Consider the following 27,647-nt stretch of genomic DNA (forward strand, 5'->3'; position numbering starts at 1 on the left):
GACAAAAGGGAGTAGTTTTTAAATCTAGTTATCTGCACAAAGTGAATCCCATTCTGGAGGTCTAGAGGGCATCTAAAAAAAGAGAAAAATTTTTAACCACTGGGGGAGTTGCAGGGACTTTCAATGTAAAATGTTTTATTTCTGTCCCTATGACCTCTTATTCACATTTGCAAAACTGCCCTCATCTTGGAGACTTCAGTGGAGGGGAATTTGCAGCTAGGGTTGAATGTGTTTCCTGTGGCAGAAGAGACTGCTCTGCTCTGGGGCAGATCAACATACTCAAAATGGCACTGCAAAAGTTTTTCAGTCTCTGCAACAGATGAACAAAGCCAACCCCAAAGTGGGAGGTGAAATGATGAAGCTGCATCATTTTGACATATGGTGGTGTTGAACCATTAGCATAGCTAATGGCAATTGCTGTGTAACAGTTTATACATGAAAGAAGAGGAAAAGAGAAATGAAGGATAAAAATAATAATTAAAAAAAAGATAAAAATTAAGGAAGGAGAGAAACAATGGGTTAAATGATACTTTCAGTGGTAGAAAGAAGGGGAAGGTTTTGAGACTGGGGAATAAACAGGGGTGAGCTGGATGGTGAGGGAGAAGTAGAGATGACAGACTTGAGGAGTGCGGAGCAGAGGTGAGATCTGCATTGCAATCCAAGGTGTTTATTGATCTCTAGGAGATGTGAGGCATTTGGTCAGGTACTGCTGCAGCATGGTTGTGCCAGGGAGGCTTCAAAACCTGCCCTGTGTAGCTGCCTTTGGTTTCACAGCCTTGGTGCTGCTGCTGAAGGCTGTTCTTGGGCACCAAGATGGAAATGCAGGGATGTGGCTCTGCAGCAGCATGCTCCTGGAGGTTATGGCATGGGATAAAGCAGAAGAGGGATCACAGTTAATCACTACTTCTCCTGACATACAAAGTTGGATGCTAAAACAGACTCTGCTTCACTCCTACTCACAATGTGCTCAATCATTCCATTTTTAATGTAACAGGAAGCACTGAAAAGTCTGATTCTGCCAGAGCAGAAAATCTAGCTATTAATGCTGGGAAAGGGAAAAAAGGGGCTTTGTACACAGGAAGCATTTCACTTGTACAAATCTAAGACAGATATTTTTAATTCAAGTATTCTAAAGGTTTGAATTTCCTGTGAAAATATATATATATATATATATATATATATATATACATATTTACATGGAAGGGCACACTTGAAGTGTGGAAACTTAGGATCCTGCAGACATCAAATTCAGATTGGAAAACTGACAAATTTTTCTGTATCTAGATACTTCATAAGCTTCATATTTTCTGGCACAAGGTAAAATAGGCTATAGCCAGCCTGGAAAGGAAACTATAGAGGAGGGTATAAAAACATTTCCTATTTCTCCTGTCACTGCTTATAGGCAGTCAAATGTGGTTAGGAAGTAAATAGGAAGTGCAAAGACCTTTCTTAATATCTTGCTAATGAGACTTGGCTCTGGAAGGGCCTGTCCCTATCTCTGGGCTTCCCAGCTGTCTTCTTCTTGGCTTCCAGTCTGCCTCCACAACTCACAGGCAGGAGTTGCCCTTTGGTTGCCCATCCCTGTATTTTTTTTTTTTTTCCTCTAGATACAGACCATGATTCTGCCTTTTCTCTTTGCACTAGAGTTGTTCATGATGATGATGAGATCCCAAATCTTCCTGTAGCTACCTGGTCTACTCAGGAAGTTAGTTTTCAATAGGTATTTGTTCCCCTCATCCTTTGGGCCATGCTCTTACTTGAAATGTCTGTGCTGTTTCCCTCTATTAATCAATCGGCGTGTAAAAGAAATGGGATTTGTGCTGGGATCCCAAGGGAAAGGTTCTCTGGATAGCTGATGCTTGAAGGAATGCTCTGAGATCTCTGACAGAAGCTCAAGATTTTGATGTGTGCTCAGCAGCTTAAAGTAGGGCATGAGTGAATTTCTACCTGATAACAAGATTAGTAGGAAGCAAAGTCTGTGGTCAGAGAGCCTTCAGCAGTCACCTGGTTGCCTTTGCACAGAGCTGTGCTCCAGCCTGCACACAGGCTTTGGTACCTTTGCTCCCTGAGTCACGGCAGGGAGCGGGTGTCACAAAGCATCTGTCAGGAGCATTGCCTGCGACCAGGAGGCACATGGAGACACATGGAGACCCTCTCCTGCTGAGCTGGAATGTGCCATGTGCATAGAGTAGCCATGCTGCATGAGGGAAGGGTTGTGGAAATTGCCAGCTTTAAGCAGCCCTTCCTGGCTCTCTCACAGAAAGTGCACCAAATGAGCACCCTGAACCAGACCCACAGGAACTTCACTACCTAGAGTTTTTTCTTTGTCCTTACATTTTCTAGGAACTCCTGCCTTCTTCTGTCAGTGTTGCATTTGGTATCAAGAACAGCATGGGCTGATTGCAAGAAACCTGTGAATGAATTTTATCCTTTAATTTACCAGTGAGAAATCTACTGATACAGTTAAATAGCTACAAATATGGAACTGGCCTGAACCTTAAGCTCACTACTGAAAAAATGAGATGTATTCTTACACGTGGCTGACAACACTTGAGAGTCAGAGGTGGTTCTTTAAATAAATGCTTTAGATGTGGTTTGCATAGATGTCCAAGTATAGAGAATAAAGGAGGAGGGTGGGTGTTTTTGTACTGAATAGCGATGATGTATCCACACCGCTGCAAAACTTCAGTGAATTGCCAGGCTGAGTAGAGAAGAATGGCACTTGCATCTCATTTTGGCTCTCACGAGCCAATACCTCTTGTCTAAGGCCTCGTTTTGAGTACAGACTAACACCTTTGCATTTGATCCTGCTGCCATTGAAACTGATGTGAGACTGCTTATCAAGGAAAGCAGATAGCAGGACTGGGAACCTAGGTGGATATATTCAACTTAAAAGAGTGCAGTACAGGGTTTTTCCCTGTTCAAGTATGAAGGGATCTTCCTTATCATTCAGCAGCAGATCTGAGGAAGAGGCTCATGTTATTTTCTAAATCTGCAAGAGCAGCCCACTCTGCATTGTGGCCAGAGAAACAGCAGGACTGCTGCAAGTGTAGTGTCATTGCATGGATGGCTTTTTCCAGTGGGAAATTCCACCACCACCAGCCTTGCCAAAAGACAGCTTGGAGGAGGAGAAAATTTCCTGTGATGATGGTGGTTCTTTCCCAATGAAATAAGAACAAGCAGGGAAATCCATCAAGCTGTTAGCCATGCATTTTTTTACACACATATATATATAGCATAGTGCATGTGAGTGTATCTATGTGTGTGTATAAAAAACTACATTGCACTCACACTCTTTGTATGAAGCATCATTAATTTCACATTTCAAAATAATAAGAAAAGTAACTCATGGTATGATAGGAGATAAATGTATATACAATAGAAAATTGCCCAGCAGATAATTTTGCTAATAATCTTTGTATTTAGTTTTTATGGAAGATACTAAGATTAGTGTGGCTTGAAAATAGATTGTACCTCTTTAAAATGAGCCTCCTTTCTTTGTAGCCTTGTGAAGCCTGGAGGTTATTTTTAATTTTAAATTGTGCTTGTTAAAGAGAAGTGAAATCAAAGGGTATTTTGGAATGTAGCCTTTTCTTTAAATACATTCCTTGTAGGTGGGGAAATCTACAAGTTTTTTGTACCACAGATGCTCAAGCTCCATTAATATTTCTTTGTGTGCAAGTTCATAAGGCGATACCATCTAACAAACTGCTGTAGGAGAGATGATTGATTTTTAGTGCTTTCTAAAATGCAGAGCACAAACATGCCACAACCACTGTGAGTATGGAAGCATGAAATTTATTGAGAAATAAGCTGGGGGAAGTTTTGATTCTGACCACTTTGTGTTTAGTACCCTGCACATGCATCCAAGAAATTTAAAATCTTCAGTAAATGTGGTGCATACCTTCCAAAAAATTTTGTGCTAGCCTCCTATAAAAGATTTAGTGATAGAGGCCCACCTCTTCAAATAACTGTGGGTGAGATCCCACTTAATGTTTAAAAATATTTCTAACACATGCAGCAGTAGACTTCTGGAAAACCAGGAAAGTATACTGGATTTGAACACTGGCAGAGCAATGTCTTTGCTGCAGTTTGGAAGATAGAGGTGGTGGCTCTGTGTTTAAATGAGACATTCCCTGAGTTAAACTAATTTCTGGTATAACATTGCAAAAGTCAGTGTTGTAAACTGGTCTTCAGGGTTAATTCAGCTAAGAAACTACATGGTAGATTTTATGCTCATAAATGTATTTTGGGGACTGTGTTTGTTACTCCTTAGAATTGGACTGTTTACACTTCTGTGTTCGTTTGTTGGTAAATTATTTAAAACCGAATTACAACAGCACTTCAACATTTGAAGCCAATTGAAAGTTAGCCTCTAGCACCATCATCAAGGGAAGCAGAAGAATTTTTCAGAGCAGAACTGTTTCTCCAGTCCCTATGAGGAGAGGGGCAGTATTATGCAGGGCTCTGTCTCTTAGGCTGTTTTCTTCTTGAACATTTCCATGAGCTGAAATGTGTCTTCAGTAGTCAAATGAGCATTAATTAGTCCTGAACTTTGCTTAATTTGCTATCAATGTTCAGAAAGAGAAGATACATGTTCATAAGGAAGAAAATGCAAGTTTTGATTTGTGTTTCAGGCTCTTGCCTCTAGTGCTGGGGCAGAAGCAAGCTTTGAGGGCAAGTATGAGCAGAAGTTTGAATGTAAGATGAGATCTGGGAAAAAAATCTTCCTTAAAATCCATTCAGAATCTACCATTATCAAATATATGTAAAATTACACTATCCATTCCCTTTGAATTTTATCCCTAAATTAACTATAGTCATTAGGATGTTTCCTCAGGCAATTCTTCAATGATGCATACTTCTTCCCAGCTGATTTTGTTTAAAATGCAACTTCTAGTTCCCCAGCGGCTATTCGGCAATGTAATACCGAATCTACAAACCATCTTCCAGAATGAGGAAGAGAATTCTTCTCTGTATTCCTTCCTCAAAGTACAGACATTTCAATCTTTCCTTTGCCTGTACACTGAGGATTTCTGTGGGACCAGATAATGGGGTTATTTAGCAACTTCCCCCAAAAGTCGAGCTGTTGCTGTTCTCTCAGCCAGAACATCACCCTTGCCTAGGGATTTCTGTGCTCCAGGGCATGATGTTAATGATAATGATGCAGCACCCTAAATGTCTGCTGTAATGCCACAAGGCAGAGGTGTTGCCTGATACACTTAAATTGGTTGCTGAAGCAGCCTGGATTGTGGCTTTTCCTTCATCAGAACCTGTCCTTGTGCTTTTTAGTTGGTTGAGCTGTACCCTCTTCAGCACAGCTCATGTTAAGTTGCAGCCCAGCCTGACAAGTCTGGATTAATTCTCTGCTGTGGCCACTCTGGAATCCCATTAGTGAAAGAGCAAGTGGTTTCTTCCTGCCTTGACTTCAGAGTGCTTTGTTCAAATATTGAATACTTGGGACTGGGGTTTTGAAATATTGATACAGGAGAAAGTACAGACTGTCTCAGCCAGGGCTCGTGCAAGCTTTGCTCAGACGCCTTGGCGCATGTAGGGCCTGTGGGGGAAGGAAAAGGTCAGCATGACTGGCTTTTTGGGAGTGGGGTGGGGCTGGGGAGCAGTCTGGACTTCAACAGATTGCGTAGGAGGGATTTGCTGGGATGAGACCACTCATGATTTGGCAAAAGTAACACCCAAATGCCATCTACCCCAGTTCACTTCTTGCTCTAAGCAGAGCATAGAATGGTTTGGGCTGGAAGGGACCTGAAGGATCATCCAACCATGGGCATCAATAGCTTTTATTAGACCAGGGTGCACAAAGCCCCATCCAGCTTGGCCTTGAACACTGCCAGGAGTGGGGCATCCATAACTTCTCTGGGCAACCTGTGCCAGTGCCTCACTAGCCCCACAGTAAAGAACTTCATTTGATAAGTCATTCCAGAGTGGATCAGAGCAGGAGAATCATCTCCCTTACCTGCTGCTCATGCTTCTCTTGATGCAGCCCAGGATGTGGTTGGCTCTCTAGGCTGCAAGCACACATTCCTGAGTCATGCTGAGCTTCTTGTCAACCAACACTCTCAAGTCCTTCTCTTCAGGGCTGCTCTCAGTACCTTCTCCACCCAGCCTGTATTTTTGCTTGGGATGCCCCAACTCTTGCACAGCAGCTTGCTCTTGGCCTTGCTGAGCTCCAAGAGGTTGGCCCAGACTCACCTCTCACACCGGTCAAGGTCCCTCTAGATGACGTCCCTTCCCTCCAAGCTGCCAATCTCACCACACAGCTTGGTGTCACCAACAAACCCGAGGAGACTGTGCCCATGCGTGATGCACAGGTTTGTTCCTCAGGTATTTCTTGGGCCCTGCTGCCCTTTGCATGGGACAGCAGTTTCAGCAAAAACCATTCCGTGGCAAAGAGAAGAAAATGAACATGTAAATAATAGCCTTGAGTCTCTTATTGATCTTTATTGTACTGAATAGTCTCCCTTTCCCTGTTCTGTCAAGTCTTTTCCTTCAGGCCACTTCTCTGTTAAATGCCCTAGTGATGTCTGCAGCAATGACAGATGTGCATTCTTCACTGATTTTATTATATCTAGATCTTCCCAACGTATTGGCTTGATATAAAATGATCTCAATGGCCTCAGGGCTCTATGAGAGATTTCAGATTCATGGGAAAAGGGGCTTGTGTATCCACACCATCTCTTGCACAGTGCTAAGCTCTGCAGGCAGCTCTCCCAACTTTCTAAATCCACTGTGCAGTTAAGGAGAGAGACAGCTTACTCTGCCTTGATGGTGGCAGATTGATGAGTTTGGCTGGAGCTTTTCCAGCTGCAACAATCAGGAGGATTGTCACAGTGGCAATGGAAGAAGAGGGCCCTTTGTGCAAACATAACAAATCTCTTTGGGAGAGCATGTGTGGGCAGGAGCCCTTCTGTACCCCAAGCAGTGGGCAGTGCTTTTTGTGACATCACCATGGGTCAGCCTGTGCAAGGTTTGGAGGAACAGGGCATGGCTGCAGTGAGTCTTTTACATAGTCTTGTTTTTTAGATGTCAAAGTGATAACAGCAGGACTGTCCACATTAAGTCTTCCATGTGCAGCTTTGTGTTTTCTGTGCTGTTTTAGGATGATGGGAGTGTTGGACATTTGACCACTAAAGTCTTGGCATGAGCCACAGCACACCAGGGAAAAGCAAGGCCAAGGTCCTGGGAACCTCTGGCTGTGTGTACACATTGGAATCGCTTAACAGACAGCAGTAAGAGCAAACACTTGGCTTCGGCTAATTTGGTTTTTGGTTTCTTTTTATTTTTTCCCCCTTAACATGATTTTTTCTGCTGTGAGCAGTGAAGATGTTGCAAACAACCCATCTGCGATTTTGCAACACCTCCTCTGTTCCTTGATTATTTTAGATTGTTGGTGTCACTTTGCATGTTTATACTATTTTCAAATGTTTATGTCACTCTCTTCCCATATTTTGTTTTTTTCCCAGTTGCTTTATAGCATTTGGAAGAGCTTGACTGCTTTTCTTTTGCCTCATTTTTTACCTCTATTACCTTAGCAATGTTAATTTTTATCTTCTTATTTTACCTCCCCCTTATTTTTATCTTCTAAAGAGATATGAGATTCTTTTTCACCTTCAGTCTCACAAAGGATGCTCCTTTCTTCACCACATCTAAACTTTCCATATTTTTACTACCTTTTGAGGATTTTTCAAACAAAAAAAAAAGTGGTGTTAAATTAATAGTGATACTTTAAAGGTGGAAATATATTCCTCATCTGTTCAAAATTACTTGTTATCCACCCCTGTGATTAGGGAGCCACCAATCCAAAGTGCTCTGCTAGACGTGGGCCATGCATGTGCATATTTCTCGTACAAAGTTCCTTTTTACTGAAAACAAAAGGATGTGTCTTCAGTATGTCTTTTCTACTGCATGCAGTAGGTACAATAGTTGCCTGCTTAGCTGCCACACAATAGAAATCTGGGTTTGATTTGAATTTTCAAGGTTGTTGAAAGTGCCTTTAGTATTTTTCTCTTCTCCCTCTCTCCGTTTTTAAATTTTTTTTTTCCTCTCCATGGGCATGTCAGCCTCCAGCAGAGCTGGAAAAAGAGGAAAGAAGAAAAGAAGCGGGCGGGGGAGAAATACATTAAAAAAGCCAGCAAGGTGTCCTTAGCGTTTCCCTGCACCTGGAACTACCCATCCTGCTTTCACGCAGCGCCCTTGCGGGGGGGACCCAGGAATCAGCAGGCCAGAAAAACGGGGCGTGAGGGAGCGGTAAAAGAAAAAATAAGAATAAAAAGAAAAAGAAGCGGGGGGGGGGAAAGGAAACCCCGCAATTTGGCGCGGCTTTCCTCGCTGCGCTGCGAAGGCACAAAGGGACGGGGGCGCTGTGGGGAGGGAGGGGTTCCCCCGGAGGCGGGGCCGGGCCGGGAGCGGCGGCGGCAGCGGGAGCGGGAGCGGGAGGCGCCGGCGGCGGCAACGGCAGCGGCCGAAGCTGAGGGAGCGGGATCCGCCATGGAGCCGGGGGGCCGGCGGGGCCGCCCCGCCGAGGAACCAGCGCGGCCCGAGGACGAGGAGGTGGACCCCCGCATCCAGGTGAGGGCCCGCCTGCCTGCCTAGGGGCGGCTGCGTTCCCTCGAGTTCGTTTTAATATGTGTGTTGTGGCTGTATGTAGTAATGTAATGTATGTAATAATGGTTGCCTTTTATTTCATTGCTTTTGCTACGTGTGAGCATACATACATATATATATACACACGCATATGTGTGTGTTTATATATATTTTTTTTTTTTTGCGGAGCAGCCCCGGGTGTGTGGGCGCCCGCCGGGAGCGGGGCAGCGCCCCCGGAGCGCCCCAGCCCTTTGTTACCCCGGGCATCGCTCCGCGCCCCGCTCTCCCGGGCGTCCCTCCTGCTTCTCCTCCTGCTGCTGAAATCCCCCTCTCCCCTTTTTAGTTTTGACCATGACAGCGTGACCTTGTTCGTGGAGCGGGGCTGGTGCTTAGAAATTCATAAATTTTTCTACGGGAAAACGTAGGGTTTTAAATTTTATTTTATTGTTTTTATCGTTATTTTTTTTTATTTCTTGGAAAAAGGAGCTTTAGTGGAATATGGTGCTTCCTCTCAGTGAATGCCTTCTGCAATGCTTTTTATTCTTGCATGGTTTCTAAACAAAGCTTCTCTCCCCAAAATCGTGTCTCGACCAATAGCACCGTAGAAACTTGAAGCACGCTGTGGTCCCCGAAATGAAATGTATTTTTAGGTCTCTGCAGATTTATGGCTTTTGCCTCCAGCATTGCTGGTACTGTTTGTCATGAATGAATATAACACGTGTGTACATTGCTGAGAGGATCCTTGGCGTAGGTCCCTGCTCGCTGTAATTGCCATTCTTTTCTCCATCATGAGCATTTTGTTTTCCAGGGCTGTGCAGAGCCATTGCAAAATTCTCAAAACATGGTTACACAGAGCGAGGCCCTCAGCCAAAAGCTAGCCTGGTACTGCCCTGATTTTAAGAGGCTGAGCTTGGTTGGTGTCTATTGATCTAATTTTGGCCTTAGGTTCTTCAGCTTGCTACACGTTTCCAGGTATAGGATTTGTGAATTGTTGGCAAAACAATTGTTTTTGTTCAGTTTTCTGTTTGGTTTGAAAAACAGGCTGCTGTGTCTGCTTCCGTGAGAGCCATGAGGTTTTGAGCCTTACAGTAAGAGACTATTAGATAATTTTTGGATGAGTGTTTGTTTCAGACAACATAGATACACAAATAGGTGTTTTCCAAGTCCTAGGAGTAGGAAACGAAATCTGACCGCTGAGGATAAGAGAGCTAAACTGTTGTAATGAATTCCTTTCTGGTTGTAACCAGAGTCATTCTTGTAGTCCAGTGGGAAACTGCTCCAGTGACAATCAATTTAGAGTGTTCAGTTTGTACAGCAAAACATTTCCAGGCGTGTTCTGTTACACGGGTTGACAATTAAATAATGTTTAAATTGGAGAACATTCCAGTTAAAAATCTTATAACCCTGTTGCCCAGATAAAGAAAGCTATCAAATCTCCTCCTAAGGGTTGTTTTTTGAGGTAAGAAAGTCAGTAAGAATGAGCTTTATTTTTACAGTAACTTCATTCATGCCAACACCACTTCTACTACATATTTATTCAAGGGATTTAACACCTTTGTTTCTGCTGTTAAGGGATCAAAACGTTGGCAGGAAGGCAAACTATGTAAACATAATTGCATGTCCTATGGACTGGTTGGGTTAAGAAATAGTTTGCCAAAATCCAAAATAAAATGCCTCTTGTGCAGCAAGATGTGTTTCTTATCAGTTCTGTCCTTTCACTGAGTGTCTCCTGTGATAGTACAAACTTTGCTAATCTTCTGGGTGGGTGTGTCTGCCTTCCCAGTACCTTGCTGATATTGACTATATTGATTAATGAAACAGATATACCTTGTGTTTATTTGTAATAGTGAAGTAGCCAGAAAAGGAAATGTGCTGCCTTAACATAAAACTATAGAGCTTCTCTGATTATTTTTTCTTTTAAGTAGCAAAGTGGAAGACCAGTGGCAAAGTTAAGCTGGACGTCTCAAGGTTTCCTCTTTTCACTAAATTCCTTAGCCACAGCCCTTGTGAGCTTTCAGTGGGGATGCTGAATGAGCCTTCTCAGACATGTTTTTTCCCTGATTTCTTACTATGCATCTGACTTTCTTTCCTTCTAGGGGGAGCTAGAAAAACTGAATCAATCTACAGATGATATCAATCGCAGAGAGACGGAGCTGGAGGTACAGAATTTATCCTTGCATTTTCCTTTTGTGCATGTTGGATTTTGTGAATGAAAGGACAGTGTTTTTGAGTGGGTTGCCTCCTTAATTTGTGCATCCTGAATGGTAATTTTGCAGCAAGAGTCTGGTAATGATGTTTTTAAAGGTATGAATTAACCTAACAGCTGAAAAGAAAGGGGAAAGGTAGAGGTATGCTACAGTGTAAAAACCCTATGTGGAGAACCTCACACCCAACCTCTGCCAGAACTTATTTTTAGGCTTTGACACTAAGCTTAGACAAGTTTTATTTTTACGACTCACTGTTTTGTGTTTGTTGATTATAGGCAGGGAAAGTTATTTGGTTAAGAGGTTTTTGCCATACAGCTGTCTGCCAAGATCTTCTCTTTGGTGGCTGTTTGGGGTTTTTTTAGATTGTTATCTTTGCCTTTTTTTGTCATCACTTCCTGAGCAAGGAAGGTGATGAAGGAAAGTTGGAATAAAAGGCTTCCTGCTTATACAGAGAGGTTTTTAGGGATACTTAAAAATCTAAAGCAAGTTCTGAAGAAATTGTTTCTAAATCCCCAAATTTGAGCTTCATCTACTTGGTAGTTATTCTGGAAGGCTCAGCATTACTGATCTAATAGTGATGCAAAACAATATTTCCTATGCGTGTGTCTGAATTTTCTTTTGTTTGCAAAACAAAGAAGATAAACATAATGAAAGTATAGGAAAAATATGCTGCTAAAGAAAAACTGGCATAAAATATGACTTTAAATCCTAAATAATTTTGATATCATTACAAAGTCTTGAATACTGTATTAGAACATTCTGAGATTGCAGTGAGGAGCACTATGAAAGTACATATGTAGATTTCTGTCTGTACCTTCAAAATATCGAAATATGTGTTGTTTGTTTTTAAATTTTTTTCCTCTTGTATGTCTTTTCATGAGATGGATACCTCAAGCAGGGCGTGGTTCTTTGTAGAATTTAAAATACTGGAGTATCCTGAAAGCACTGATCAGAAAATGGGGTTATGATCTTTGTGCAAGCCTTGTCTTGTAGTTTTTTTCTTATCCCCATTTGTTTGCATATTCTGTCATGTAGATCATGAATTTATTGGTTAATAAACTTAGTTAAATGGGGAACTATTTACTATGCATAATGAAACAGTATTTTTGCTGTGGGAACTGTTCAGTGTCACTAGCATGATTTAAATTATATGAGTGAACTTCAAAAATCAGTATTCTAGTCTGCACCAGTGGCAATTAAATGGACTTCAGGAATTTTTATATAGATATATTGAAAAAAATTATTATATGTATCTTTTCAGTCTCCTTATTTCATGCTGAGGTACTGAAATTGAAAGATGGTGTTATGGATAGTTGCCTGGATTTCATTAATTTTGTCATAACCTTGCACTCAGGATATATTATGAAGCAGATGGAGTAGTAATAGTAATGCAAAGGCATCCTCATGAAATAAATCCCAGTGACTTTAAGATGGGATTTTGCTGCTTGATTAAAATTATTCATGTGATCAAGTGTTTGTTGAGCCTGCAGATTTGTAGCTACTGTGTGTGTGGCACATGCTGAGCTGTAGAGGCTGAAAGGCTCCTGGAAATACAACTGTAAATAAAAGAGCAGAATTTCCACATTAGCTTGGTTTTACATTATTGCTTTGTCAGCCTGGTAAATACCAGGTGTTAGATAGGTGGAAATTCATATCATCGTTCTCTGCACTTTGCCATTAAGTGTTTACTGCAGATCTCTCTGTAGTGCTTACTGTGAGCAGTTTTTGATAGAATTAAGGTGAAATACCACCAAGAGGATGCTTTCTTGAATGTTTCCTCTTCTCTTTTCATCCAGAAATCTTATTACTGGATGGATGCCTGTTTGTGGTATCATGTAACTGCATAATTTTTGATCTGTAAAGATTTTTCATTACATTTGATCTGCCTAAATATTGAGGACAAATGCAGTTGGATGATATAAGCAAGACTTAATTTATATATAGTTTGATAAATGCATTTTAAATGGACTTAAAACCTTTCTAGGGGAAAGGAATAAAAAATCCCACAACACCCAACACTTGTGGTTTGCAGAAAATCTCTGCATTCATACTCTGCACAAGAAAAGAAAGATTTGCCAAGCAGCCTTATAGGAAAGTTTGGAAGGAGGAATTTGGAACTGGGATCATTCTGCTTCAAAGCCTTCCAAAATCCGTGAATGCTGTTGAAAATATGGGCTTCTGGGAGAGCCATGCTGAGTTTCCCTTTGAAGATTTGCACTTTTGACTTTTAGCTGCTTTGGGTCCCTCTTACTACCCCTTCCTAGTTTGCGGTGTTCCTGCTATATTTCATTGGAAGAAAGATGTGTGTGGGTGTTTTTTAACCAGACAATGGAGTTATATTTATCCTGTTTTACTAGTATCTATGAGCTATTTTCTTCATCTTTTCAATATCTTTAATGGGAACATAGATGTATCATTACATTATTTAGAGCACAAGTTGCTGACTACCAGCTTCCTGAAATATTACTTTGTGGTCCATTGATTCCCACTGTTGATTTTTTTTTCCCCAGAATAATCTGGAAAAGCAATGGGAGTGTTTGAGTAGAAGGTATATTTCTTTGAAGGAGGTTCAGAAAAAGCCACCCACGTTTTTGTGACTTGATGTACTCTCTGATAAGCAGGAAGGGTAACCTTGTGGCATCTGAGTTCTGCACGACTGTTCTGGACTTCCTGTATGTAGCTTTGTGTCAGTTGCTCTAAGTGAGAATGCTGGCTGTCTCCAGTTCCCATTAACTGGAAAAAAAACCCTGTTAAATCCTTCTAAACCCATGCTTCTGTTCTTGCTGTGCCTTAGGTCTGCATCTGCAGAATGGAAGTAATAATGCTGAGTTATCCAGTGGAAAATGATATGGGGCTGAATTCAGTAGAGGCTTCTAGGATCTTGAGACTGCACTGGCCTGGTGTAGCCAAAGGAATGTCCTTGTTTGAGCAATGTAGAAAATATTAGTGTCTACTGCTTACAGAGGTGATAAAATGGGGAATTCTGTTTTAAGTTGACCAGCCTGTCACTTTTTTAAGCTCTGCACTTAAACTGCCATATGACCTATTTTTAAGTTGAACAGCCTGGGTTTTTTAATCTTTTGAAATAACTTCTGCACCCATACTGCCTGTGAGAGCACAGGATATACATGCATGGCATGACTCGAACAGATACATTGAAGTTGGATGCATATATTCTTTTGCTTGGAAGAATTACTCATTTTTTGCACTTTTGACCTATCCTATTAAACCCTGAAGAAATATCCTGACCTGCTGACACTAGCTGCCTGTTCAGGAGTTGCAGAGCTGCTGAAGGGCACCGAGTGGCTTGTAGTTATATGTTGCATTAATGTATTGCCTGTTAATGAATCTTTGATTAGACTTGATTTAAAATCCATAATGCTGCTCATCCTAAGTGCAACGCTGAACATTACTGACACAGCAGAAGGGTGAAAAGAGTTCTCTGAGGGATTTAACACTTGGCTTTGCTAATGTCCCTGTTTATGTTTGAAGTGTCTGCGAAGGGCTGGGGGAAACGTCTTGCAGGGGAGATACAAGTGTGTTTTGGCCAAGTGCAAGAGGTTTTTTCCTGTTTATTGGAAGTTCATCTCCATCTGAACTCGCAGCAGGAGCTGTGAATGTCCTTAACAAATGTGCAGGATTTGCCTATCCAGCCAGCTCACACAGGGCTTGGACTGGCTCTGAAAGTACAACTCAGCCGTAACAAATTAACCCGGGGACCCTCTGGCAGCCTTGCGGGGAGGGGAAATGCAGCACATACCATTAAAGTTACCACTGGAATCCTAGCTATCCCAAACGTGGTTTTTGTTAGAGAGAGATTTTTGTGTTGCTGGAGCTTTGAGCTTGCCAATGTTTGTTCATGGGAGATACTGCATAGGAAAACTGGAGCTGAACAGTGCTGCTTTCAGCCATGCTCCTTATCAGAGAGCCTGGCTGGGATCCTTCCTGTGTGCTTGCCTAGATCCTCTAGTCCTGATCTGCAAGACTTTGGGGTACTTTTAGTCCTGGATTTATCATAAAGGCCACCCTGGGTTGCTGTTGGATATAAGGAAAGGGGTTTATTAGCTGTGGTGCTCTTTCACTGGAGAGCCTTGTCAGCATTTCATCCTCTCTCAGAAAGGGAAGGACTTTGTCATGGTTTAACCCCAGCTGGCTGCTAAGCATGACACAGCCCCTTGTTCCCTCCCTGATGGTGGAACAGGAGGGAGAGCCAGAAGAGTAGAAGTGAGAAAGCCTGTGGGTTAAAAGCAGTTAAGTAAAGCAAAAGCTGCACACACAAGCAAAGCAAAACAAGGAATTGATTCTCTGCTTCCCACTGACAGGCAGACATTCACCAGTTATTTAGAATTGCTTCTTACTTTTTCACTAAAATACTTGGTTTTAGGAAAAAAACTTGAGCTGTTGTCCTTGTCACGCATAAAACATTCAAGTAGACTTTAAAGAAAAATCCTCCATTTTTCAGGTTTTAGAAAAATGACCTCTCAGTGTCTGGAATCTCATTCTGAGAATGCCTGCTTGGCTTGAGGAAACATCTATCTGTGGAAACATCCGCCACCTTATCAGTATCCCTGTGCAGCATTTTCCAATGTCCACAAAAGAATGCAGAGATAAGGGCAAAGCAGCTCACTGGCTGGTGTTCCTGCTGGCTTTTGGAGGAGGATGTACATGTATGATGGATTTTTCCAGGGCTATCAGGACAAATCTTTCCACATTTCTTTATGATCTACTTGCTTCCATAGGAAATGGCTCCTGTGTGTGAATTCCTTGTTGTTTTGCCTTCTGCTTTCATCCAAGGATGAGTAAGGGAAGGCTTCTTCCTCTGCTGTGGCTCTGGAAAGATTTTGTCAACCAAGTGAGTCAAAGGGCTTTACTTGATTCATGTTCTTGACGTAAAGAAGGGTTTCCAGCCTGAGAGAGGAAGGGCTAGGTGGAGAAATCTTGCTTTGGAAGGAGCACCCAGTACCCTCTCACGCCTGCTTTCTTCTCTCTTCTTCTAAGGGAATTAGAAACATTTGTAGTGAAAGGTAGTCTGAGTTTGTAACTGTCTGCAAGCAGGAGGTTAGAGCAACTTTCAGGTATTGATTTTTAAATTGTTGTTGGATGGCAAATTAGTATCTGCCTTAAAAAAAAAAAAAAACAAACCAACAAATGGAAGGCTTTTCTTATCCCTTAAAAGTTGAGATATTACTTTTCCCCTTCTTTGCACTTTGTTTTTAAGATTTGTTTGGTTGCCAGTCTGGCTTACTTGAACTGCTCAGGTACCAAAGAGACATTTAAAGTGCACTTTAACTGGTTTAATGCATGAAGGTAGATTTCTGAGCACACCTTGTGCATCCGTTTGGTGTGGATGTATGATACTGATGCTGGTTTAGTTTGAAGATGAGCTTTTACAGCTGCTGGGTCTTTGTAGCAGAAAATATGGGTATGGATCCTGTCAGCCTCTTGGAAATAGATGAAGCCTGTCTCAGCCAGAAGTTCCATTTCCATGCACCTCCCATGCTTGCCAGAGGTTCTGCGCAGCAGACTGGCAGAATTGCCATGAGACAACCTTTGTAAATGAAATTTAGATGTGCTTGGTACTAGGATGATTCAGACATGGTTGATATGTAAAGCTCATTTTAAAAATAAAATTGTTTGAAAATACATGTTTAATTTGATGGGCAGAGATAGTTATTTGCTTGTCATCTGGCATCTAACACCAGCTCATCAACATCACTCATAAGTGAGGAAAACAGGCATGCTTTTTTCCTCTGACAGGTGCAGTATAGGTTGAAAATTGTATTTTAGTTTTTCAGCTTTCCCCCCCATTTGAGAATGGATCTTCAAAATGCTGCTGTAAGGATGACCTGTCCTTAAGTGTGGTCCCTCTTTCTGGTGCAGTGTCAAAAAGCTGCCCAGCAGCAAGTCCCTGGAAACAAAGTCTGCTTTTAATCATGAACTATTGCAGCAAAACCGTATATGGGGTAGAGGTCTGGCATGCTTCTTAAGACAGTGCTAGTGAAATCTCTTTTGAAAGAAAAGTGCTAAGGGTTTCCAGAAGGAAAGCTGATGAGCATGGAGCTGTTGCAGCCATAGATCAAGATATTGAAACGTAAACTGCAGCTGTCCACGTGCTACACTAAGTGCCCTGCCTGCTAGAGTGTGTGTATGACAAACACCTAGCTAGTGAGAGTCTACTTGTTAAGGCTATAATTTAAGTAAGAAGCTTCTCCTGCTCTACTTCCTTTTTTTTTTTTTTTTTTTTACCTTGCGACACACATTGAGGATAAATGCCTTAATCGGCTTTTGTCCAGCTTGTAAAAGGTTTATCATCATCTCATTTGAGCAAATAGGAGGGGGAAAAAAACACTGAAAGCTGACTGGCTAACATTTTCAATGTCACCTTTCTATTTCTAAAATCAGAAGCAAGGTGTTCTCAAAAATGATCATAGAAGATTAGACAGTGAGTAGAGGGGAAAACATGCTTTAAAAATGTCAGGGTGTTTGAGATGTCTCATGTCAGTTGCACTGCTTCTGTTAGAGTCTGTGTATGTGTTCAGTGCAGTGATGAGAAAAACAAAATATGTTTTTAAAAAGCAAAACAAAAAAACCCATAAAAACTGACCCAGAAATGGTGAGTGTGACTCACGTGTTTCCTAAGGCTGCTGTTATCAATGAATAGCATTTCTGCTGGTATGAGTTATCTTTCAAGAAACTGAAATACAGAAACTAGAGATTGAGGACTGTGCTAGAAAATTTCTATGGCATATGCTGCACTGTCTTAGTTTTGCTCACAACAGCAAGTTGCAGGAATTGACATATTTTCCTTTCTGTTATCTATGTGGGCTAGATAAAGGTCTAAATGAAGCAAGAGTTTGGCAGTTAAGTGGTAACATTTGTATGGAGGGGCAAGTCACACCAGAGGATTTGATAACTAGCCTGAAAATGTTGTGGTTGTCTTTCTAACACTGATGTAGGACTTAGTGTGTGCTGGGGACCACAAATGAGCTGCAGCGGTGTGCTGTTCTGAGCCTCTGAGTTTTTGATGTGTCTTACAGAAAACACATTAGGAGGATTTATAGCTTTGAACTACTTCACATGTGGGTCAAAGTGTCTCACTGGCAGTAACATGGGAAGCCAGACATAAAAAGTAGTGAATTAAATCAATTCCCAAGTTACTGCCTTGACCATAGGCCCATTCATTTCCATGAGCAACAGATGTGCTTCTCGTGTCCCATAAGGAGTAAGTGCCCCAAGCTCAGTCCTACTGACTGGTGCAATTGCCTTGGTGCTTCTGACCTCCCCATTTTCACATGAAGTGTAAAATAGCTGTTGCACCTGTAGTACTTACTCAGACTTCCCCAGGATTACCTGCCAGGGGAGTTTTGTGCTGTCCCAAGGGTGATGTCTTTTGCAGGTGCTCTCCCAACACATGGCAGGGCCCACACCCTGGACCCAGGAGCGTGGCTGAGTGTTCGTAGGAGGGAGCTGTGACCCTGCTCTCAGGAGGGGCTGCCGTAGCTCCCAGGTCAGAGGCATGGCCAGGAGAGCTGGGTCAGTTTGGTTGAGGAGGCTGAGTGCTGGGAAGGCACTGGGTTCCCACAGGATCACACACATGGTGTGGGATGGTTTGCTTTTGTAGTGTAGTTGGGGCTGGTGGAGAGTTAAAGTGGTGTGTGTGGGTTTGGCATCCCCCCTCAGAGACCTTGGCATCCTGCTGCTGGGTCTAAAGGGGATGGCTGGAAACCTTTGGTGGGGGACTCATCCCAGCAGAGAATTGAGCATCTGCTTGTTCTGTCATGCCGAAGGTGTTGGAGCCTGCAGGCTTGTGTTCCTGGCAGTCAGGAGCCCGAGAATAAATGCCACTTAAAATAAGTTGTGATGAATGATACAAAGTTCCGGGGCGTTTTGGTTTTCATTATTATTCTTCGCTGCCAGAATGAGGGTGGTCAGACCTAAATTAAGCCTTAAAAGAGGAACCAGCCATCTTTGGAGGAAAATGATAAACTGGAATTTCACACCAGTGTGTTCTTCAGCTGAAGCTTCCTATTCTGTGTAACTAAGTACTATGTGGAGTGGAGTTTGCTCGCAGGCAAATGTCTGCTTTGCCATTTGTAAGACCCGTGCTTCAGGCACCAGTTAGAGGAGCACTTGGAGTTCTGTAATTTGTATCTGCTTTAAAGTTAAAGGGAGATGAATGGGTACAGAAGTTGCTGTTAATTTGACTGCTTTGTTCTTAGTGTCCTTTGTTTTCATTTCTTTTGTTTTTTTAAACTCCAAGTGGGGACTAGTCATCTTTTTCCTATGGGATAAGACTGTATATAATTATTACATGAGTAAATTTGGGGTAGGTCTCCACGCACAGATTTGTAGTGATGATTTCTTTGTTCCAAGTGATCTTACAAACATGGGAACTGAACTTTTGGATGAATCACTGCATAGGGATTTTTAAACTTAAATTGTTTGCTTTGCCTAACTAATATTGTTAAATGCAGCTTTCTCAAAGAGAGTGAAAAGAAATCTTCCGGCTCATTCATTTAGAAATGAGCTTTTAATTTTGTTCCTACACCTGCAAAGTAATTTTCTCTTTGTTAAAAATACTTCAGTACTTAATATTTTTCTTGCAATATAGTCATCATGCTTGGAGTCTTTTTTCAGTTACTTATGAAAGTCATTTTGAGCAGTGAACCATGTATGGTCCAGTAATTTAATTGGAAATATTCAAATTCTTCTCACTGAGAAAATCATTGACTAGATAAATATTGTTTAAATGATACATTTCAGGCTTTCACAGAGAAATGTGATTATTGACTGGATTTGAGTTAATGAAATAATAAGTTAATGTCCATTTAATTCTCCAATTTTGACCTTGTTACCCATTTGAATAATTCCTTAGAATAAATTGGAGTACCTTGAGAATCCAAAGCTATTTGGCCTGGACTAAGATAATGCTGATGCTGCTTCTGGTTTTACGTAACTCTAAAAAGGAAGCAAAGAAGCTTTTACAGAAGTATGTTGCTTTTTCTGCAAAAACTGATGTATTGTTGCATTTTTTTTCCACTTCTGAGAGCATAGTGGCAGCTTGCAATGTATTTTAAATCTTCCAGTGAATAAGCAGTTTTGCATTCTAGAAATCGTCAACAATAATGACAAAACCCTCCTGAATTAGGGCACTTCTTGAAGCCAGCTGCTTCCTGATTATCAACTTGGCACTCCAGCAGTCTGCATAAATGCTGCACTCTAATTAGAGTTACAAGCCTTGTTGAGAGCTCACATGGCCCTTCCTCTTCACCTCCTTAAATCCTGGGCCAGGTCCCAACCTGAATTTGCATCAATCTGCAATAATTTCATCTATTTAGAGTCTGTGGTGGATTCTGAGATTGAAATCAGAATCACTTTGCTTACGTGTGTGGAAATTTCAGTCCAGCAGAGAAAATATTTTAATTGCTTTAGCTAATCATGTAAGGAGATCGACTCATCCCATTTGGAAGTAGCTGAGTTTTTTAAATATAGAAAATAGTAACAGTGAAGTGGAATGTAGGTGCCCTTCTCCATTGATAGAAACCATAGCTGAAAAGATGGGCTTTCTGTGCCAATTCCAGCTGATGTGCCAGCCTGCTGTGGGGGTTTGGCCTGCCTGCTAGCACCATTCTAGCATTATGTATGTGAGATGTCCTTGCCATTGAAGTCCCTCTCAGAGCTTGTTTGCCTCCTCACTGAGTGAGTAATTTACAAACAATTCCTCTCTGAGAAACCCTGCCAGAGGTAAAGGCTTATATAAAAGCTGTCACTGGAAGAGAAAGATTTGGTGTCCAGGATGCTGGCTTTAGGATTTGGCTCTGGGTTCCAGGGTTCCTCTGCTGAAAAATTCTGCCTTAATCCAAATGCTAGTAACTGTTCTGAATGTGTCAACTCCTCTGTGAAGGTAAAGAGGAACCTGAAAGTAGGAACAAACAGGTAGAAATAATTTTTAAAGCTCTAATCTGCCTTTGTACTTTCTTTCCTTCCTGCAATGTTTTGAAGGATGCGCGCCAGAAGTTCCGCTCTGTGCTGGTCGAGGCAACAGTAAAACTGGATGAGCTGGTCAAGAAGATTGGAAAAGCTGTGGAAGACTCTAAACCTTACTGGGAAGCTCGGAGGGTGGCCAGGCAGGTAAGAAATTTCTGCCTTGTAAGCTTGTGGGCACACACTGATGGTGTTGCTTTCCTGCTGTTAATAACATCCTAAGCATATGCACTTGGCTACACAGGGCTGTGCCTTCAGTTGCATGTCAGCCATGGGAATCGATGGCAAAATGGATTTCTTCTCAGCCACAGCTGCACATGCTCTTCAAACCCAGAACAGCTACAGCAGACACAATAGCAAAACACCAGCTCTCTTCTCTCTTTGTAAATGGCCTTTCAGAGCTCTCTCCTATCAGTAGTTGTACTTATTTGAAAATACAGTGTAGACTTTGTGTATGTGGTTTTTCTTCTTAAAGCAAAATGCTCAGCAGCTAAATGGCTGCAGCTGGAAGCTGCAGGGAAAAAGGCTGGAGTGGGGCAGGGTTTGGTGCTGATTGGGTTGTGCTGAAGTAGGAATGTGCTAAATGTGTCTCTAAAGTGTTTTGGTTTGGGGACAAACTGGGCTTGGCTTTCTCTGTCATCGGGGCCTTTCTTCCCATGCCCCAACTACTGCTTGGTTACTGATAGGCCCGTGGAGCTCAGGGAGGGATGAGGTGTGGAGGGAAGAGTGTGACCTGCTGGATGAAGAGAAAGCCAGAAAGCTTGTGACATGTGAGGCAGCATCTCATTTTAGGGAAGAAGCTGCTGAGAGTTGAGTGTGTGGTGGCTTAGGTAGTGCTTCTGCTGGGTGTTTGTGGTGGTGGGGCTTGCTGGTGGGTAAGGCTTTTTGTTTTTTTCCCCAAGGGAAGCGTGTTCCTGGTTGCTATTTCTATTTTCTCTTGAGGCAGGAAGAGTCAGGAAGAAGTGTCTAGAGCTGCTGCTTCTGTGCTTGGCTGGAAGGATGTGTGGGGTGGCATCTGTGGCTGGGTAGCTGGGATGTGATTGTGTTCAAGGGGAGAGTGAGAGATGGGTGGCATCTGTGAAATACATGAAAACTGCAGAAGGATTTTGTTCATAAAAGTAGGTAGAGGGATGAGAAAAGTAGAATAGGTGTGTGCCAGGAGGCAGAGAGTAAATTCTCAGGGTAAGAGAAGGGGCGGGAAGAGAACATGTCCACAGAACAGCACACTGGAAAGGGAGGAATGGATAAGCTTCATTTCCTTGAAAGTTGGTGAGGCAGGAACTGGGTTGATGGCATGTGGCATGCAAGGTAATATGTGACTATGTTGATGCTTTAAATTGCATAGCATCGTTCTGGAGGCATTGTCTCAGGTGATGGGGATGAGGTGCAGGGGGTATTAGGCTTAATCCTGCAGACTGGAAGCAGTGTGGCAAAGAGGTAAACTCTGCCCTGCTTGCTGTGCTTTGAAGTATCTGCCTCTCATCTGTAAGTGCTCTGAAACCCTGCTCTTGAGGACTGTGTTGTAGCTAGAGATAAACCAGTGGTGAGCTACAGAAGCTAGTAATTGTGTAAACTAGTGTGTGCAATTTGGAAAAACAATCCCTGCGACCCTGCCTGGAGCATGATCTTATACTTCTGTTACTGTAAATAGCTGGATAAGGCACAGCGTGCATAGGACTTCAAGAGTTACACTTGGAAGAGTTAATGGTAGAAGCACACACTTTGCAGAACAAAAAAAAAAAAAACCAAACAAACAAAAACAAAACAAAAAAAACCCATCAAAAGATCAATTGACTTTGAGGTTTGTAACATCTCAAACTCACAGCAGCGAACTTTGCCTTCTGTCTTGAAGCTGGCAACAGTTTATGTTCTGGAAATGGAATTTTGTATTGTTATGTCTCTGCTACCCCTGAAATCCATTCAGTCATTCTGGTTCAAAGGTACGTTTTAAGACCACTAAGAAACCCAAGCTCCTGAAGGTCCTTAAATCAGTAGAATCACTGCTCCAGCAGTAGGCTTGCTAGAGGGAACAGTATTTTTTTCCCCAATCCATTCTGTCACTAGCTAGATTTAAATGCTAGTTATTCCAGATCTGTTTATTTGCTACACATTTGTCTTTTAATTCCTTGATAGCATTTTATTTTAAAGCAGGAGTTGCCCTTCTAACCACTCATTTCCCTTTTTTTCATTTTGTTTAATGGATTTGGTCATGGAACAGAATTCCCACTTTGTATCTGCTCAGAAGACAGAGATAGAAGATGGTCTCTGGTTTCCCTTTTGCCCTTTGTCTAATAATATCTTAAAATGGAAAATGCGAGGGCCAAGAGGAATGTAAGCATTGAACTATGGTGAATCTCTCTGGAAGCTGGGAAATTGGACAGATTGTTGCCAATTTCAGATGCATCAGTAAAGCATCTGCCTAAAGAGTTTTTCTAGTTTTAATTTAATCTAGAAAAGTTCCACATAACTGGGAGCAAATCCACTGTGATAGAGCATGGAGAAGGGGTGATTAGGTAGGGAAATATGAAACTGGAGGAATGTACCAGAGTATTAACATGGTTAGGTGCCAGTTTGCATTTCTCTTTTTACTTTGATTTGCAAAACTGTAGAGAAATCATGGGAAGAGCTTGTTATTATTTTTTTTAAAATTTAAATTAATAATAACATCTGGAAGATGAAGAATTGTCTTCTTCCTCCTTTCTTTACACTTATTTTAGAGCCATTAGGCTGCCTCCAGAAATACAGGAACAAGGTTCTTGAGGGCTTAAAGAGCTTTAATTAAACAATAAGGGAAAAATGAGCGACTCTACTGGTAAGAGAAAGGGAAATGTAAATTCCCGTTTGTTGTTCTCACTAAAGGGAAGTAAAACTATGACCTTGTAAATTTTAAGCCTTTTGGAAATCCCGAATTGCATAATTAATGACTCTTAGTTTGGCAGAAACGCAGGAGTTGTCCAGAGTTACTTGGGTTTAAGATGTCAGCTGCAGGGTAAGTTACCTAATGCAATCTGTAGTAAGTCACATTGAGGAGTTTGCTTTCACATGGCACCAGCACAAGTCTCTTTTGGAAAGACATGTTTCATCTATTAAGATAAAACCCATTAAAGAAGTTGTGAGGGCAGTGATGTGGGGTCACCAAAAACCAGGTCACCAACTAAAGTATAACTCTGGAGAAGCTTTAGGATCTTGAGCTCTTTGGTCTACTCACCCTTATCCCCATCTTGTGCAATCCTGTGTTGGCAGAAGATAGGGCATTCAAAACAAATTAACTCTCCCATGCAAAGGTCCTGTAGGATCTTGTTTGTGGAATGTTTGCCAGGAGAGCCACAGCTTGGTCTGTCTCAGGGGGAAACTGTGCTTCACCAGAACACTGGTCCCTTAGTGTTAGGATCTGAGTACTTTGTCCTCTGAAATGGTGGCACTGGGAGTCAGGATGCTGTCTCTTGGTACCAAAGCAGTAAATTTGGCTTTTGCTGAGACTCAAGTGAGATCTAGCTCATATTCCTGTTCAAGGAGATTTCATGTGACTTCTGCCAAGACAGAACTGTTGTGATTCCTTGTTTAGTGCAGCAGTGGGCCTTTTGTGTTGGTTGGAGACAAAAACCTTACTGTTTTGGAGCATTTCGATCCAAATTTGTTGTTTAATCAAATTTTGAAGTACTTGTGCTGTGAGAACATTTTTTTGTTTGGCATATTGTCATTTTATGTTATTCTTTAACTTAAGCAGTAATGCCCACATTCAGTGGAAGAACCTTGGCATGTAGAGGATTGTGCATGTACACAAGCAATGCCCACATTGCAGCAATATGAAATTCCTGTAATCCAGAAGATGGCCCAGGTTCTAAATGATCAGAAAATCAAACTTCCCATGTTTGTTTGGTTTGGGTGGTGGTTTATTCTTTTTTCTATTTTTTTTTTTTCACCAGTAGCTGCTTCCCTAGTTGTCTAGTCAAAGAATGAGACTTTTCTTACCCAAAGCTAATGGGGAAGAAGGGTGAAGTTGCCAGGAAACATTAATAATGTAAACAGAAGTCCTGAGCCTCTGAGGTAAGGAGTGTCTTAAGCCACTGTTGACTTAACATTTTGCAGAGCTGGGGCTGGAAGTGCCTACGCAATGGTGTTCTCAGTAGTGCCTGAGCAAGTGACGGAGCTGGGAAGTGTGCTACCTCCCTGGTGACAGGATGCTGTGCAAAAGCAAGTGTGGTCTAATGCATAAATCACTGGGCTGGCAGGAGCTGATTTTGTGCTGCTGCATGGCACAGATGAATGACTTCATCTCTCTCTCAGTTCCCATGTAAAATGAAGCTGTCAAGCTGCTGTGGAGCTGAGTTCATTAAGGGAAGTAAAAGCACTTTGGGGTCACTGGGTGAGAGGTGCCATTAAAACACTGCTGTCCATACATCATCACTTGTGAACCCATAGACAAATTGAACAGGAGATGTGCCTTTCTGCTTTGCTTCTGCTGGAAAAATAATCTGATAAAAGTGTGTATTCCCACTCCCACAAATAAAACAATCCATGTATTTTTAGTGACCCTAACTTAACTAAAAGCCCTGGGAGTATTGCTTTTAATTGAGTTTCAGCATTGTTTAGGTTTGTTTTTGGTTCTTTTCTGTTGGTTGGTTTTTGTTTGGTGGTGGGCTGGTTTGGTTTGGTTTGGTTTTGTGGCAGTGTGAGGGGTTACATTGTATTGGCTCAGATTGGGAGTGAGGGTACTTTGCTCAGCTTTAGTTCTGAGCCTATTTGAGAGAGACATTATTTCCCTTTGTGATATTCCCTTCACGCCTCTGCCCCCTGCCTCATTTAGCTTTTAGAAAAAATGTGTCAGAAAACTTGCTTCAGGCAAAAATAAGTGAAAGATCCATGCTGGGTCATACCTGTGTATCTCAGTAAAGGACCCACCTGTACCACGTGTTCACACAGCATGTATGAGGATATGCATGTTCTGCTTCCTCTTGGGTCAGTCTTCCTAGGTTTTACAACTAATTATTTTTTTCATGTTGTTGGCATACTTAAGCAGCACTTTTTTATCTGAAAATGATTGGAAAAACCTGCTGGAATGAGTATTTACAGTGGTTCTTCTCCATTGATGTCCAGGCATACCCAGGAGGAAGTGCAGTTGATAGACAAGTAGGGACAGCTGTCCCATCCTGTTCCCTGCTACTTTTTATGTTGTAGAACTCCTTTCTCTCACCTCACTAATAATCTTTTAATCATGTAGTCCGTTTTATAACTGGATTGCCACATCTGTGTGAAGAAATCAGCTGAGAAAAGAAAGACTTACTTGATGTGAGCTTTCAGATATTCAGATCCTGCACCCCCATTCTGCTTCTCTTCACAAAACTTAGGGGAATCCAGTTAGCACTGGGAAATTATTTCCTCTCTCAAATGTGAGTTTTGGTGTGATTCAATGAATTTTTTATTCAAAGTGAGTCAGGATCAAAAGTAGCTGCTGTAATCTTGCAGAACAGGAATGGAGGAGGTAACTGAGCCACTTGGTGGTAGAGGTGGGAGGGGTGTAAGCAGATAAGAGCACACCTACCTAGACTCTTCCTCAGCAGATGAAACTGATACCCTTCTTTGTAGTGATCAAGCCAGTAAATGAACAAAACTTTCTGCAGTGGCCATTGCATCTCAGCTTCTAATTGTTCAGCTTGAGATGTCTGAAATTAGTGTGGCAAGTATGGAAAGTTGCAGATGGTAACTTCCTTAGCTCAGGAAACAAAAGCTTTTTAAAATCTTGTAACTTGGATGTTCAAAACTGCTGAGCATCCTTAAAAGATTAATTAGGAACTGTAAACTGTGGTCTTGCCAGTTCAATTCCTGCAGCACCCAAGCTTTGTATCCAGATTCACTCAGTGAGTGAGAGCTAATGGGATCACAGCACCAGCTGGCTCTGCTGGGAAAAGGAGGGCAGCATTGAGTGTGGATGACAGCTCCTGGATCCAGTTCCAACAGTGGTAGATATCCAGGTCTTTCCCTCTGGTCCCTAGACTCTAAATGTGTTATCCATCAGTATATTGACTTCCCATGTCATAAGGAATCTCCTTCTCCATCCTGCTTTTAGGAGCTGAAGTCCTGATGCTCATGATTAGGACAACAAGGAGTTAAGACTGATTTGTCTAATCTGGTAAGCTTATCTTGGCAAAAAAGAAAAAAATAGGTGGAGGGAGAAGGAACTTGAGAAGCAAAAATTACATGTCAGCAGAACTGTGACAGACTTGCATTCCTGTTTGGAGACCTGCCATGGAGCTAGTAAAAAGCAAAATTATTGGCACAGTTACAGTGAAACAACCAGCTGACCTTTCCTGGCTGAAAGAGTGTTTCTGGTTAACTGTTCATAAACCAAATAACTATCCAAAATGTGGATTCACATTTTGACAGGAAGGAATAGAGAGACTTGAAAATAAACTTTGACAAACCTTCTGCAAATTCTCCCAACTGTTTAAGGAAAAAACCAAATGTCCAGAGCACATGACTGCTTTCTGTGGCTATAGTTCAGCGCTGTTTTTGTTGTTAAGTAATCATACAATCATGAAATGGTTTGGGTTAGAAGGATCCTTAGATATCAACAAGTTCCAGCCCACCTGCCTTGGGCATAGGTGCTGCTCCCTAGACTGGGTTGCTCAATGCCCAAGCCATCCTGTCCTTGAACACTTCCAGGGATGGGGCATCCACAACTGCTCTGGGCAACCTGTTACAGTGCCTCAGTACTCTCTGAGTAAATAATTTCTTCCTAACATGTAATCTCTCCCCTTTTATTTTAAATCTGCTCCCCTTGTCTGATCACTAGAAATTTTTTTTTTGCATTTTGTGTTATTTGTGTTTTAGATGGCTGTTGCTGCTCTGGCCTTT

General features: G+C 41.9%; 1 protein-coding gene across 1 annotated transcript in view; it reads left to right on the forward strand.

Annotated features, from left to right (window-relative positions):
- The first annotated feature begins 8,420 nt into the window (after window positions 1-8,420).
- SH3BP5 (SH3 domain binding protein 5) overlaps window positions 8,421-27,647 on the forward strand; it is a 51,503-nt gene continuing 32,276 nt past the window's right edge. Inside the window, exons 1-3 of the mRNA XM_009086165.4 lie at window positions 8,421-8,586; window positions 10,698-10,760; window positions 20,811-20,939. Coding sequence (XP_009084413.2) covers window positions 8,506-8,586; window positions 10,698-10,760; window positions 20,811-20,939 — 273 coding nt within the window. The 5' untranslated portion in view covers window positions 8,421-8,505. The remainder of the gene's footprint in view (window positions 8,587-10,697; window positions 10,761-20,810; window positions 20,940-27,647) is intronic.

Source organism: Serinus canaria, chromosome 2, assembly GCF_022539315.1.
Source record: "Serinus canaria isolate serCan28SL12 chromosome 2, serCan2020, whole genome shotgun sequence".
Taxonomy (NCBI): Eukaryota; Metazoa; Chordata; class Aves; order Passeriformes; family Fringillidae; genus Serinus; species Serinus canaria.